General features: G+C 40.1%; 6 protein-coding genes across 6 annotated transcripts; 3 read left to right on the top strand and 3 right to left on the bottom strand.

Annotated features, from left to right (window-relative positions):
• Positions 1-7: 7 nt before the first annotated feature.
• Gasu_52290 (plastid-specific ribosomal protein PSRP-1 precursor) lies at positions 8-1,032 on the top strand (the record flags this gene model as incomplete). Its single annotated transcript, XM_005703714.1, has 2 exons — positions 8-291; positions 347-1,032. 2 exons carry the CDS (start codon positions 61-63, stop codon positions 956-958), a joined length of 843 nt encoding a protein of 280 aa, XP_005703771.1. The 3' UTR covers positions 959-1,032.
• Positions 1,033-2,037: 1,005 nt separating this feature from the next.
• Positions 2,038-5,682, top strand: Gasu_52280 (uncharacterized protein). The gene is made up of 3 exons (XM_005703713.1): positions 2,038-3,305; positions 3,353-4,124; positions 4,183-5,682. The coding sequence occupies exons 1-3, from the start codon at positions 2,054-2,056 to the stop codon at positions 5,597-5,599; spliced, it is 3,441 nt and encodes a 1,146-aa protein (XP_005703770.1). The 5' UTR covers positions 2,038-2,053; the 3' UTR covers positions 5,600-5,682.
• An 18-nt stretch (positions 5,683-5,700) lies between these two features.
• On the bottom strand, positions 5,701-8,117 carry Gasu_52270 (AAA-type ATPase). Its single transcript, XM_005703712.1, has 3 exons — positions 6,816-8,117; positions 5,841-6,759; positions 5,701-5,800 (listed from the first exon to the last, which is right to left on the bottom strand). Exons 1-3 carry the CDS (start codon positions 8,100-8,102, stop codon positions 5,742-5,744), a joined length of 2,265 nt encoding a protein of 754 aa, XP_005703769.1. The 5' UTR covers positions 8,103-8,117; the 3' UTR covers positions 5,701-5,741.
• Positions 8,118-8,126: 9 nt separating this feature from the next.
• Positions 8,127-9,387, bottom strand: Gasu_52260 (nuclear transcription factor Y, gamma). The gene is made up of 3 exons (XM_005703711.1): positions 9,029-9,387; positions 8,693-8,980; positions 8,127-8,622 (listed from the first exon to the last, which is right to left on the bottom strand). Exons 1-3 carry the CDS (start codon positions 9,215-9,217, stop codon positions 8,353-8,355), a joined length of 747 nt encoding a protein of 248 aa, XP_005703768.1. The 5' UTR covers positions 9,218-9,387; the 3' UTR covers positions 8,127-8,352.
• Positions 9,388-9,407: 20 nt separating this feature from the next.
• On the top strand, positions 9,408-10,232 carry Gasu_52250 (dTMP kinase). Its single transcript, XM_005703710.1, has 2 exons — positions 9,408-9,746; positions 9,805-10,232. The coding sequence occupies exons 1-2, from the start codon at positions 9,436-9,438 to the stop codon at positions 10,202-10,204; spliced, it is 711 nt and encodes a 236-aa protein (XP_005703767.1). The 5' UTR covers positions 9,408-9,435; the 3' UTR covers positions 10,205-10,232.
• Positions 10,233-10,236: 4 nt separating this feature from the next.
• Gasu_52240 (protein kinase, putative (ISS)) lies at positions 10,237-14,337 on the bottom strand. Its single transcript, XM_005703709.1, has one exon. The coding sequence runs from the start codon at positions 14,102-14,104 to the stop codon at positions 10,265-10,267; it is 3,840 nt and encodes a 1,279-aa protein (XP_005703766.1). The 5' UTR covers positions 14,105-14,337; the 3' UTR covers positions 10,237-10,264.
• Positions 14,338-14,398: the final 61 nt, after the last annotated feature.

Raw genomic sequence — 14,398 nt, 5'->3', positions numbered from 1 at the left:
GCATAATTCATTGGAGATTATTTGCATTCAAGTGGCTCTTTGGATTATCTTTAGGTTTACATGGACTGTGGTTTTGTCAGTGTTGTACCTGGCACTATTCGTTGTTTCTGTGGAACTGCGTCTTGTGGTTTTTTAAAGAGAAAGAATGTGCTTTTTTTAAAACCATCTGCTTATAGTAGGATTGTCTTTTTACGAGGTGTGCGTGGAAGGAAGGAAAGTGTCTCTATTCCGTTTTCTATGAAAATTTCTGAGGACGCAGTAAAACTTATTGTTGTGACGGGAAACAATATCGTACGTGTGTCTTCGAGTATTTACTTTTTTGAAAGAACACTTCGTCTTTTTTAAGGAGCTCACGGAAGCTTTGCATAAGTATGTCGAAGAAAAGGTTGGCAAAGCTATTTTAAAGTACATTCATTTCGTCGTCAAAGTAGAAGTTCATCTGTCCGTTGCTCACAATCCCTCTATCAAGTTGCGTCACACTTCGGAAGTAACTGTGTTTGCAAGGAAGCATGTTCTTCGGGCTTCGGAGACTGCGGAAACGATGTATGCAGCAATAGATCTAGTTTCGGACATAACTGAAAGAAAACTTCAACGCTATAAAGAGCGATTGCATGAACCTATACATGGTCCGAAAACCAGCGATATTGCTGTCAATCCTATTCCAGAAACGGATCTGGTTTCGAGAAGGCCTTCTCGTGGAGATGAAGAGGAGTGGAAAGAATTGGTTGACAAATATTCTAGTGATAATTTGCTAGACACGCTCAGTCCTGAAGATAAAGTGGTGAAGAGAAAGTCGTTTCCAGTTCCTCGTCAAACTGTTGCCGAAGCTGTGTTATGCTTGGAATACATTGATCATGATTTTTATGTGTTTAGAAATAGTGAAACTGGGGAGGTTAATATTGTTTACAGACGTAACCATGGAGGTGTAGGTTTGATTGTCCCTGAAAGAGAAAGTTGATGATGATTGATCGTTTTCTATGGAATAAATGGGTTAAAACTTGCCAAAAAAATAATATATTTGAGATTTGTACTGGCTTATTTATAGTTGTTCCTTTTATTTTTCTTTTTGCCAAAAGGCGTTTGAATGAGACATTGTCACGGTCACTCATTGATACAGTAGTGAAATTGCGCAATGCCATTATTCTTAAGAAATATACCTCATTCGCATCATTGAAAAGAGATGGATTCAACAATAACATCGAATTGCTGAGATACAAAAATTCAAATAGTGACAGTTGAGTTTCTCTTTGAAACAAAACTACCTTACACTATAAAGTTATAAGAATGAAGACGCTTTCTGAATCTTCCAACGTTTCAATTATTCGTGCAGAAAGTGTCATCAGGATGTAATGAGCTTTCATGATCAAATTGACGTAGAAGTGACAAGTCAAGGGAGACGTAATACGTATTATCCAATCAGCTCCATTATGTAAAGATGATGTTGGAAGTAGGTCTATAAAACTCTCCTCTTCGATGGAAAATCAATACCCATTTTGGAATTTGCCTATGAAGAGGGAACGACATGAAGCTGCATGATGCACACTTGAAGGTGTGTGTTTTGTCAAAGTAGCTTATGTTAGATCTTCAGAAACCACATTTACCAATAGGTATTCTTACCGTTCTCCTTCCTTCAGTGATTTTCTCGGATAGCATAATTCTCGTGGTTTATACAAGTAGCTTTCTTACTGCTCTACCTCTATTTTTTCTTTTCCTTGTATCGGGCATATTGAGTTTATCATGCTTGAGTTGTTTTCTGTCTCGCAAATGGTTTCTAGGTATTTGTAGCATCATTGTTCTTTTTGTTTTATGCTCGACAATCCATCTGGTGACGGGAAGGTTTGCCTGTTTGTTAGTAAACTGGATAGGAAGAGAATGGACCGGAAGCTTAAACAGATTCTTTTTGTGGAAGTACAAATTTTTTTGTTGGTTTTACTATCCCTTCAAACTATTGTTATCCTTTATTGGTCTGATTTCCTTGTGCTTGATTCTAGTCTCCTGGTTTCGCAGGTGGAAGCATCAGAGATATATATCGAATGAAAATGTTGAAACTGACATGGAAGTGTTGACAACGGTGAATGAACAAAGGTTGGTGGAAGAAAATGCGACTCTCTCGAATCATTCGGAGATTTGGCTATTGGAAATGGCGAGTTATTTCATACTGTTTCGACGATTAGTCTTGCTTTTTGTGATGTTCAATGTGATGTGTATTCTCTCCATAGTTTACATTCCTCTACAAAACACTTTTCTACAGTCCCGACAAACCATTTCGGAAGATTGTCACTTTATATTGACTACAGGGAATTGTATGCTTCCATTTCCTTCTGATAATATTTTGTCAGCAAATGAATCATCTCCATTTCATGGAGGAGGGAAGGGAAACAAGAGATTACCTATTTTTCGTTTTCGCAAAGGATGGGATTTAGAATGGCTAACATTAGATGATATGGATGGTTTTAGTAGACTCTCGCCCATTGTGTTTTCATTGGAGAACTTGGACCCAAATGATTTGATTGGTTACGACCAACTTCATCTTTCCTTGGGAGATAATGCCACTACCATTTTGATAGATGCCGCAACAGGCAAAAGAGTTGCTCATTTTTATTCTTCAAGCCACTTTTTTGATGAATCCGATCCTTACGCTGCAGTAGCCATTCATGCTGCAGAACCTTTGCAAGAGGGACATCGATATATTGTAGGTGTCAGAAATATACGAAATAGAAGAAACAAGTCCAGTTTGGCTAGCAGTCCAAAGGGGTTTCAAATTATTCGGGATAATTTGACTGTTGCAAATACAACTATTGACGAAATGCTTTTTCGTCATTTTCAATATGAAGAACTACAACAAATATATCACAGAAACATCTTTCCTGTCCTGGTTCAACAAGGATTTGTTCCTTCACATCTTCAACTTGCTTGGCAGTTTACTGTGAAAAGTAAAAATGCCACCCTGCAGTCTGCAAATATTATTCGTTCAACGCTGCATGCATTATGGTCATCGGTAAATAATCAAACTGATAAACCAAAACTAGAGATTGATGAAATAAGAGAATATGATTGTAAGCCGTCACTGAAACGAAGAAGAGGATGGTTTCGAAAAATTCATGGACAAGTGTTACATGTGCCCTTGTTTCTTGAAAAGGATACTCCAGGTTCAAAGCTATCTCATCCGTTGAGGCAAACGGGCACTAGTGTTGTGCCATTTACTGTATTATTACCTTGTACACTAAGCCAAGCTGGGACTCAAGCTTCCATGTTACTGCAATATGGACATGGCTTAATGGGATCTCAAGGCGAAGCTCAAAATGGTAAGAAAATGACTCCTGCAAACAAAAGAACTCACATTTCTTTCTAGATTACTTGGAACGCACTGCGAATGATTACAACCTCGTCATATGGGCTGTTGATTGGAGGGGCATGAGTCAGTATGACATTCTTTCGGTGTTTAAGATGCTTCTTTTCGAACCCGACCACTTCGCCATATTGCCTCATAATATTCTGCAGGGATTATCGGATGCCACAGTCGTCCTCTGGACGATGTTGTCTAGTTATTTTCGAGAGTGGGAGGCTATGCAAGTGAACGGTACATCTGTCTTGCCGTCGTATCCAATGAATGGATATCATTATAATATTTCATCGATTCCTATTGGCTACTATGGAAACTCTCAAGGAGGTATTTTGGGCGCTGCATTAATTGGGTTCTCACCTCTGTATTCATCTGGTGTGCTGGGAGTTGCTGGAGCTCCTTATTCTTTGTTGTTAAGCCAGTCTATTGACGCAATTCCGTACATTCGAGCGTTGCAACTGGAATTGTCTTTGCGAGATATACCTTTATATGCTTCATTGATACAGCAGCTATGGGATATTGGTGAACCTACCGGTTGGCTCAGCACTTTGATAGATGATGGAAAATATATTTTGCTTCACGCTGCAATACAAGATAGACAAGTTCCCATAGCAGGCGCCGAAGTTTTGGGAAGGGGTTTGAAGGCCGAATTCATGGGACCTCGAGAAAGAACTGTGTTTGGTTGGTCGAACAACAGTGGGAACCTTGCTACATCGCTATATCCTCATTCACAACTTGTTGAGTGGAGTGTTACTCAAGATGCAAGGTTTCCTCCTCACGAGTGTGTGCGAAGAACGTTGAAACAAGTAGTGCAGTCCATGGAATTTTTATTTTCTCAGGGTTATGTATTCCAAGTCTGTCATCGAGAAGAGAACGATTGTGAATTGTCCAGTTGTACATATGACTAAACTATCCATCTCAACTTTGGCGCGCATTCGAAGAAAAATGCGCGATGGGATGCCCAAGGCGCCATTGCCTCCACCTATATGTTCCGATAGACCCGGTACTTGGGCTTATGATACTCTTACCAGACGAATACGAACAGAAATACTTGCGAGAGTATGGAGAGAGAACGATTTCTTTGATTCCGATACGGTGACTTCGCTTCAAGCACTGTCAGATGAGTTGATAGCGGCAAAGGAAAGTGTTTTAACTCCTATTCCGAACGATGGGGGGCCTGACTGGGAGAAGTGGAACGCAATCCTGTCCAAATATGTTGGAAAGTATACTTGGTTGACAGCTCCTTATTGTCTTGTAGAGTTTTATTTTTATCGTCGACTAATGGTGGCTGTCCATTGGTTTCGAGATTTTCGAGACCCCTTTCAGAAACAAAAAGAACTAGGCACACAAAGCAGCTTAGAGACGATGTTGAGTCTGTTGAAACGTTTGAAAGGTGTTTTTGAGGTTCAAAATGACAAAGAACGAGTAAAGTTGGAGTTTCTTTCGTATTTGTTTTTATCACTTTGGGGCAACCGACTCGATTTGAGTCTCTGGCCGACTACAGAAGATATAAAACAAGGAGGAGATACGAATGAGAAACTTTTTCAGTTTGTAGAACAGACAGTCACGGAATCAGATAAGCTTTTATCGAATGATAGTTGTAACGTTTTCCAGTATCTGTATTTGTCGTTGAGGAGGGAAACTGGAAAAAAAAGGAGACGTGTGGGTATTGTTGTGGATAATGCTGGTTTGGAGCTTTTCTGTGACTTGTGCTTGGCACATTATTTGATTCAGTCCGGACTGGCTCATGAAATACACTTCCATTTGAAAGCCCATCCTTTGTTTGTATCTGATGCCATGGAAAAGGATTTGTTATACACCATTCACTATCTTGAAGAAATGACGATGGATAAACCTGAATTGCTTTCCATTTTAAAACAATGGAGTGAATATTTGGAAACAGGGCAATGGTGTACGAAGGAAGACTACTTTTGGTGTCAGCCTTGTGCATTTTGGGAAATGCCAAACTCTATTCGACAGGATTGGAGAGACAATTGTTTGTTAGTCATCGTGAAAGGTGATGCAAACTATCGACGTCTATTAGGGGATCTCGAATGGGATATGGCCATACCGTTTGGGGATATTGTGAACTGTTTTCCAACAGCTATTTGTGCTTTGCGAACACTTAAATCGGAAATTCTTTGTGGGGTGTCGAAAGAACGCCAAGACTATGCTTTTCACGAGGATCCTAAATGGATGGTGTCAGGCGAATGGGCAGTTGTCCAGTTTTATCAAGGAGAATATAACTACACCTAAGAAACATCTTTCAATACATCGTTTAACTTGTCTAGCGCCAATAAATGTCGTTGCGAGTCGGCAACTGAATTTTCATGTTGATTGGACTTTACCATCATTTCCATCACCATAAGAAATTTCTTAATGCCAATTCCTTGGGATGTTAAAACATCAGCTGCTGACTCCAGTTCATTGGACGATACAAATAGCGATGTCGTACCACTAAATTTTTGAAGGAACAAACGCCTTCTTTGTCGATTACTTTGTCTTTGTGGTTCTGATGCATACAGCTTGGCTGGAGTGGCATCCTCAATGTGACCTTTCAACAACTGTATGATCTCCTCACGTTGCAAATAACTCGTAGATAATACAGAATGGAAAGCTGAGCGAACATCCAGCGATTCCATAATTTCTGGCATGGAACAAGTTGCCAAAATCAGTAGTCGCCTTCCTTTGGGTGGAACTTGCTTTATCAATACCAACAATGTTTGCAAAATAGTGTTGGAGAACCTCGGACCTATGGGAGCAAATTCGATCAAACGTTCTATATTGTCTATTACGATACATGACAATGGTGATTTGTGAGCATCATCAAATACTTTTGCTATAGCATTGCACTTTGAAGCTTCCGAGAATCCGACGTATTCTTCTGGACTGATCATACGAACAAAGGGGAAATCACTTTCTACAGCTACCTTGGATGCAAACGCCGTCTTTCCTGTTCCTGGTTGTCCTTGTATCAATACTGAAAACAGAGTAGTCCTTTCGGAAGTACGAACTTGTTCACAAAACAAATTTCCTGCTTTAACCAAGTGTTCCATTCTTTCACTGAAGATATAAAAACCACCAAACAAACAACGTTCAAAATGTTCCTTTGGCATGCCAAACGCGGGTTCAATCTCTAACAAAGCATTCTCAAAGTCTTCCATAGTCACGACGATATCATCCGGATTGACTTGTTTACGCAAATTATTCAAATCGATATGTCTATTAAGAGCATAAGCAGCTGCTGATTTACATAAGCCTTCAATTTCTGCACCCGAAAAATTCTTGGTTCGAGAAGCCAATTCTTCCAAAGAAACATCAGCAGCAAGTTTTCCATTCTTTCGCATTTCATTGGTGTGAATATGCAAAATCTGTAAACGACCTCTTTCATCTGGTAATGATATTTCAACATGAACCTAAAACGATGGTCAAAATCTGGTCAGAATACTTATATTTATCCTATAGTGCTTACTTCTAACCTTCCAGGTCTTAATAACGCCTCATCAATCATATCTTTTCGATTAGTCATTCCAATAACGAGTATATTGTTTAGTGCATTCACTCCATCTATTTTAGATAGCAACTGATTGACTACTGTATCATGAACTCCTGTTCCATCCCGTACATTCCCACGATGCTTACATATGGCATCTATTTCGTCAAATATAATAATATGCAGTTCTGAGTCATCCAATCTTTCACGATATTCAGCTTCAGCTTCCTTGAAAAGATTTCGAATGTTTTCTTCCGACTGTCCCACATATTTGTTCAATATTTCTGGACCATTTACTACTTTGGGTTCCTTTCCATTCAACATTTTGCCAATTTGCCGGGCAATCAAAGTCTTTCCCGTTCCAGGAGGACCATATAGCAACATTCCTTTCACATGCTGAATACCCAACTTCTTAATAACGGATGGAGGAAAGACACGAGAAGCAAATGCACGTCGGAAAATATCCGAAAACTCTTTATCCAATCCTCCTATACCCATCTTTTCGAAATTGAAATCAGGTTTGAATATATCTTTCGGTCTCTTGTCTCCGCCTATGACTCTGAGACTACTACCAGCAGCTTTGGAGAAGAACAAAGTAGTATCCGCTGTTACCAGACCAACTGAAGACTCTTCCGGTATGAGAGCGTCTTGTGAAATTTCCTTGGACACATGACGCAACTTTTGAGGTTCCAACACTTGCATATTGTTCACCTTCAACAGCAAAGAAACTCCGAAGAAATCAAGTATCACGCTTTGGCCTCTTGAAAGAATTACTCCCGTAAAGCGTTTCAACATTTGTGCGCTTAAATCTTCCGCGTTTACTTGTTCCAAATAGCTCACTTTTGTTTTGCTCACCAAGTCCACCTCGATGGAGGCAGACACAATGTGTGCAAACTCAAGAGTCTTTCTTGGATTGACTTTTACGCTATCTCCCAGAGCAAGTTGGTTTTCTCTTCGCTGGATAGAGTTGAGGCCAATGGAACCTGTTGAAACCATGGGTTCTTCACTAGCTAAATAACAGTAGGCTCCATTCAAGTCAACTAAGCAACAACTCACTAGACTGCTTTTAACTCCATCTTCCAAAGAGTCCACTGTTTCTGGATATTGCGTTTTTTGCACTTGTACCGATTCGAAGCTTTGTGGATACTGTTTGTACAACCATTCAAAATCCTTTGGAGATAGGAACACTTTGTTTGTCTTGGCCAAGTCTTGAGAAGGACAAGAAACTACAGTCAAATTCAACCCACTTGAGAACCAGGAAGTCATAGAGTCACTGATTCTTTAGAATGTATTTCCAAGTCTAACTATGTGAAAGGGTGTCGATCAGGCTAGAAACGTTCACGAACAGGAAACAAATCATTTAATTTTACCAACCCTCGAAGAAGAATGTACGATTAAGAGCTCATATACAACAAATGGATTACAACATCCATTTCACGATCAACCCTATCAAAGCATGACATATAACTAGTATACATACTAGTTGACTGCTTTCTATTGAAGAAAAACGAAATATTCAATATTGGGGACCTTGTCCTTCGAAGAAACCGGAAAAGGGTTCTCTCATCTGCATCTGCCGCATTCTAAGAATTTGCAACTGTTGTGGAGACAATTGAGCGTAGTTGATGCCTTGTTGACCCACTTCAGTTTCATATTCACCATATCCTTCAGGTGCATATAAATGAGAATGGGAAGGTTCCAGATTTTCTGGGTTGTCTCCATATCCTCGATAAGATAGTAGTGCAGGGTTATCGGTTGAACTGGTAATCGAAAGGCCACCATGTTCCTATTATATAAAGGGTAAAATACAAAAGGAACCCTTTAACGCAAAATGATCAACCGTGTTATCCACTTACTTGAGGCATTTTGGGATCTTCTCGTGGCACAATATCAATAAGAAAGTCAAAAATATCCGTTTTTTGGATAGCTGACGCAATATCACAACGTTGGAGTGTTCTCCGCTTTGACTCTTCAGTCTGTGCCCACGCTCGGATGGTCAACTCCAAGATAAACATCTCACAAGCTTTGGAAAAGAGAGCTGGAGCCTCTGCTGATATCATTCGTACGTCTTCATCGGATTTCATTATCTTTTTTATTCTTGCCAACGGTAGCATATGGTTTTTAAAGTCGGTGATAACGCTGACCTATGTAGTAGTTTGGGTATGATGACTAGTACAAAGTAACAAAGGTACCTCTCGCATTTGTTCGTCCCAAAACTGGGCAAGTGTTGCGTTCAACGCTTGCAAACTTCTTTGTTGCTGCAGTTGTTGTTGTCGAAACTGAGCAGCTTCCTGTTGTTGCTCGGGTGTAACTTGAGAAGTTGCTCTCCAGGTGTTTTTATCGTCTTCATTTTGACCTGCGTCTAAATATTCGTTGTACATGTTGACAATCCAAGTCAATCGAGTATCCTTGTTTGCCAAGTAACTAACGAAATTCCAACGTCACCCATTTGCTCTTCTTCCCGTTGCCCAATTCCTAACAAAATCGTCAAGTTTTCTAAGAGAAATGGAATGGAATATCAACTCTACTCTTTTTACGCTTATACGTAAACAAATATTGTCATGAATAAAGGAGTCCAAAATAATAACTTTAACTATCCATGATATATTTTTTGAAAAAGTTCTTAAAACCGAAAGCAATAGGAAGAGAGGCCTTCAAAAGAAATTCAAATGAGAAAATGTCTCGAGGTGCTTTGATTGTCTTGGAAGGACTCGATAAGAGTGGTAAAACTACACAGATAAAGAGTTGTTTGGAAATATTGAGAGCAGATGGTTTCGATGTGTGCCAATTGTCTTTTCCAGATAGAACTACGAGTACTGGTCAACTTATCAGCTCCTTTCTTCGAGAACAAACTATGTTGGATGACAGAGCGGTTCACTTGCTCTTTTCTGCCAACAGGTGGGAAAAGTGGTAAGTTACTTTGGGAGACTCGTCGATTGGAAATATTATTTCTCTGTTCAATATATAGGAAAGAAATGAATGACTGGTTGAGCAACGGAACAAGTATTTTGGTGGACAGATATGCGTATTCTGGAGTTGCATATACGGCTAGCAAAGGATATGATTTGGATTGGTGTTTAGGTCCAGACAAAGGTTTTATAGCACCTGATCTTGTGGTTTATTTATCTGCTCCTTCTACTGTATTACAAGGTCGTAGTGGTTATGGAGAAGAGCGATATGAAAACAAAGCTTTTCAGAGTAGAGTTTCTGAAACTTTTGGAAAACTCAAAACTAAGAAATGGTTAACTGTTCAAAGTGATCGTCCCATAGAAGAGATTACTCACGATATTATCACTCCTATGCGAAATATCATACGGAGTTGTCAAAGTGGCTCATTGAAATTGGGAACATTGTGGAAAGATGGATAGGACATATTCTCTAAGAGGTGGAATGAAACTGGGTGCTTTTGAAAACTATAAAAAGATTGTTTATTCATGTTCCAAGTCATCTTTCATAGGATTGTATCTAAACAGTCGATCTCCAAAACGAAAAACAAGCTGGGACTGGTCATTGTTGGAATAGGATTGACTAGTAGAAGATGGCGTATCAGAGTTGCGAATGATTCTCGGTTGTTGGTTTCCAAATGAGCTTTGAAATATAGCCAATTTTGTGGGAGGAGGAATTTCGTTTGTACCTCTGTCACCAACATGGATAGGAGAAGTCAGGGATGAGACTAGTGTTGGGGAAGTAGTAGTAGTCTGAGTAGCTTGTCCATAGGTTGTTACATTGGTGTGAACAGAACTATCATTAGGCTTTTTAGATGATGATCGCATCAATATTGTAGAAGAAAGATGGTTCGAGTCTGTATAAGAAGAAGAAAGATGGGATGGATTTGTTTGAGGCTGATTGGAAATGTTTGCATCGTTTGAAACGTTGTCGTCTTCAATTTGGTTCTTTGATTGTAAATGCTTTTGAATAACATACCGCCATAAGATATATCCAATACCAATCAGTAATACACAAGCAGCAATTCCGATAACGACGATCACAACGATGGACTGTGTATTAGCACCACAGAATGAATACTCTTCATGAAAAGGTTTTAAAAAGAAACCAAGAGATGGACATGTAGCATAAGCAGAGTGATCCAAAACAGGATAAGTACCAGGAGGACTATTATAGCAAGACTTTGATTTTGTATGGTTTGTATAAGTAGCGCCAGAACAAGTTGAACAGGGAGCATATCCAGTAGGACTGTATTGACCCATGGGACATGGAATGGGCTGTGGAGAACATTTCACGCAACTGATGCCGTTGTACGAACACAAAGTTGAAGAACAAGCTGTACATTGAGTTGCTCCACTTGTGCTTGTCATATTTGCAGGGCAGAGAGAACAAGAAGTGGAGCCAGTCTTGTTACTATAGGTACCAGAAATACACTGTTCACACTGCTTAGAACCCGTTGTACTGAAGGTACCACGAGGACACGGTGTACACACAGAAGCGCCATATTTGTCAGAATAGGTTCCAGCCTCACAAGGAATACATTTGCTAGAAAGGGAAGTACTGTAAGTTGATGGAGAACACATCTTACAAGTAATAGAGCCTGACACGTCGCTATAGTTTCCTGCAGCACAAGGGAAACAAATTTTTAAACCAGTTTCATTTCCAAAAGTACCGAGAGGACAAGGTGGACAACGAGAGCTACCCAGTGAGTTGGAATAGTTTCCAACTGGACAAGGTAGACAATGAGATGAACCACTTGGACTGTAACTACCGGCAGGACAAGGTAGACAAGAACTTGTCCCCGTTGTGTTGGAGAACGTGCCTGCAGCACAGGGAGTACAGCTTGCAACACCGGCTTCACTGAAAGTGCCTTCTGGACACGGACGACAAGATGAGAATCCTGTTGAACTACTCATACCTGCAGGACAAGGATAACATTCCTTCAAACCCGTTTCGTTACCGAATGTTCCAGCAGGGCACAGTTTACAAACAGACCCTGTCTCGTTGTTAAAGGTTCCTAGTTGGCAAGCTTTACAAGCTGTAGAATTGGATTTGTTGGTATAACCTGCAGGACATAAAGTACAACTAGCAGCACCGTTGTTGCTATATTGGCCAACCGAACAGCTAAGGCATTGTGTGGCGCCAGTAATGTTGCTAAAAGTTCCAGCAGGGCACAGTTTACAAACAGACCCTTTCTCATTGTTAAAGGTTCCTAGTTGGCAAGCTTTACAAGCTGTAGAATTGGATTTGTTGGTATAACCTGCAGGACATAAAGTACAACTAGCAGCACCGTTGTTGCTATATTGGCCAACCGAACAGTTGAGGCATTGCGTGGCGCCAGTAATGTTGCTAAAAGTTCCAGCAGGGCACAGTTTACAAACAGACCCTTTCTTGTCGTTGAAGGTTCCTAGTTGGCAAGCTTTACAAGCTGTAGAATTGGAGTTGTTGGTGTAACCTGCAGGACATAAAGTACAACTGGCAGCACCGTTGTTGCTATATTGCCCAACCGAACAGTTGAGGCATTGTGTGGCGCCAGTGATATTGCTAAAAGTTCCAGCAGGACAAGCTTCACACTGCGAACTTCCGTTATTAGGTTGATATTGTCCAAGAGAGCAAAGTGTATAAATATCAGCACCAGAACTAGAGTAGGATCCAGCAGGAGCCAGTTTACACCAGGCAGTTCCGCTATTGTTGGCATATGTTCCACTTGGACAGTTACTACATGCACTGCTTTGGGACGTCGAAGTGTTTTGTCCAGGTGGACATGGTGTACAAATACCAGAACCTGCACTACTATAAGTTCCTGGATCACAAGGTAAACACTTAGAGGATCCTTTTGTTGAGTAATAACCAGATGGACATGTGTCGCAGCTCGACTGGCCACTTTTTTGTTGATATTGTCCAGCTGGGCATTGTAAACATTCATTTTCACCACTGCTGGGTTGATAACTCCCTATTGGACATGACTGACAGCTAGTTGATCCTGTATTGTTTGTAAAAGTTCCAGGTGAACAAGGAGAACAACTCGTTTGTCCTTCCTCATCATTATATTGTCCAGCTGGACATAGACTGCAAGTTGGACTATTCGGCTCTGATGTATATTCTCCTTCCCCGCATTGATTACAAATAGTTCTGTTTCCATAATATCCTGCAGGACAAATGCATGTCAAATTGGCATAAAAAGTGATATCCGATGGAATAGGGCAATGGAAGGAGTTGTTGGAAAAGTCGGCAGTTGTCAAACCTGACGGTAATGAGGTTGGAAGATAACCTGTAAAGTTGTTGAAGGAGACATTGAGTTTTTCGAGGCTGCTGGGTAAAGATGGTAATGAGCCACTGAAATTATTCTCCTGAATATACAAGGATTTTAGGTTTGAAGGTAAAGAAGGGAGAGAACCCCAAAAGTCATTCCCATAAAGACGCAAACTTGTCACACTAGATGGAATAGAAGGAAGTGGTCCATAAAAGTTGTTGTTGGAGTAGTCGATAGTTAGAATAGCAGGAGGGAAAGTTGTAACTTCACCTTCAAGTTGATTATTGGAAACATCGATGTAGGTTAGCTTGGTCAAGTTGCTCAAGTTGGGAAGTATTCCTGTGAAGGCATTGTTTTGTAGCTGCAAGTTTGTGAGTGTTGTTGCTTGACTCAGAGTCGATGGAATACTCCCATTGAGATTGTTGGAAGAAAGCTCAAGAGTTTCAAGCACCACCATTTGATTGAAGGTATTTGGCAAACTACCAGAGAGTTGATTATCAGATAGTTGGAGATTTTGAATTGTACTGGAGCTAAATAATGTTGAAGGTATGAAACCAGAGAATTGCGAGTGGCTTAGTTCGAGGGATTGCAGGCTTTGAAGATTGCCTATAGAAGTCGGTATAGATCCTCCCATGCCAGTATGTCTTAGATGCAAGGTCTCCAGTAGACTGAGAAGACTTATATTGGATGGAATACTACCAGTTAGCTTTGGATTATAACTCATTTGTAGTTCCTGCATTTGAGAAAACTGAGTCAGTACATCTGGAAAAGGGCATTGAAGATTCTGAAGGCTGAGGTCAATTTGTTCCACGTTTCCGTTAGTACATGTCACCTGCTCATGATCACAAGCCGAGTTTGATGTATTCCAACAACAATTGTCGTTTGATACACAACTACTACTGGTTGAACAGTATTTATAGACACTCATCGACCATTGTGCACCTCCACATGAGTCATAGACTTGTTTTAGGTATTCATTTTGACTAGCATGAACATGAATACGAGGAGAGCTATATACAATTATTATAATGAACATGAGAAAGGAATTGAATATACCAATACGAGTCATTGTATTTGTTCCTAAAGAATAGTTGTAGAATCCTTGGAAAAAGAATCGATGATGTAAAAGGAAGGGTCGTGTGGAAACCCTTTCAAGGGAATCATTTGAAGGGTCATATTTTGTGTTTGGGTAAGAACGACGCCCTTTTCGTCCTCAAATAAAACGTCAAGAATATGGTATAGACACTTGAGATAAGTTTGTGTGGATCCATAAACTAATATTTATCAACTCTTCATTGTATTGGTTTTTTGCAAATTTTCTTGAAAAGTAGTTCAAAGCCATTAGTATCTTGGATAAATAGTT

This window comes from Galdieria sulphuraria (assembly GCF_000341285.1).
Source record: "Galdieria sulphuraria unplaced genomic scaffold scaf_51, whole genome shotgun sequence".
Classification (NCBI taxonomy): Eukaryota; Rhodophyta; class Bangiophyceae; order Galdieriales; family Galdieriaceae; genus Galdieria; species Galdieria sulphuraria.
Note: the sequence above shows the minus strand (reverse complement) of the source record. Positions and strands in the feature narration are given on the sequence as shown.

Excerpts from the sequence above, each read along its gene's own strand:
- Gasu_52250 (XM_005703710.1), top strand. The coding sequence starts at position 9,436 with ATGATATATTTTTTGAAAAAGTTCTTAAAACCGAAAGCAATAGGAAGA. Across the intron at positions 9,747-9,804 it reads GCCAACAGGTGGGAAAAGTG|GAAAGAAATGAATGACTGGT; the intron begins GTAAGTTACTTT and ends TTCAATATATAG.
- Gasu_52270 (XM_005703712.1), bottom strand. The coding sequence starts at position 8,102 with ATGACTTCCTGGTTCTCAAGTGGGTTGAATTTGACTGTAGTTTCTTGT. Across the intron at positions 6,760-6,815 it reads TAAGACCTGGAAGGTTAGAA|GTTCATGTTGAAATATCATT; the intron begins GTAAGCACTATA and ends CCATCGTTTTAG. Across the intron at positions 5,801-5,840 it reads ATCAGAACCACAAAGACAAA|TGGTACGACATCGCTATTTG; the intron begins GTAATCGACAAA and ends TCAAAAATTTAG.
- Gasu_52260 (XM_005703711.1), bottom strand. The coding sequence starts at position 9,217 with ATGTACAACGAATATTTAGACGCAGGTCAAAATGAAGACGATAAAAAC. Across the intron at positions 8,981-9,028 it reads GGGACGAACAAATGCGAGAG|GTCAGCGTTATCACCGACTT; the intron begins GTACCTTTGTTA and ends ACTACTACATAG. Across the intron at positions 8,623-8,692 it reads AAGATCCCAAAATGCCTCAA|GAACATGGTGGCCTTTCGAT; the intron begins GTAAGTGGATAA and ends TTTATATAATAG.
- Gasu_52240 (XM_005703709.1), bottom strand. The coding sequence starts at position 14,104 with ATGACTCGTATTGGTATATTCAATTCCTTTCTCATGTTCATTATAATA.
- Gasu_52280 (XM_005703713.1), top strand. The coding sequence starts at position 2,054 with ATGGAAGTGTTGACAACGGTGAATGAACAAAGGTTGGTGGAAGAAAAT. Across the intron at positions 3,306-3,352 it reads TCAAGGCGAAGCTCAAAATG|ATTACTTGGAACGCACTGCG; the intron begins GTAAGAAAATGA and ends ATTTCTTTCTAG. Across the intron at positions 4,125-4,182 it reads GCAAGGTTTCCTCCTCACGA|GGTTATGTATTCCAAGTCTG; the intron begins GTGTGTGCGAAG and ends TTATTTTCTCAG.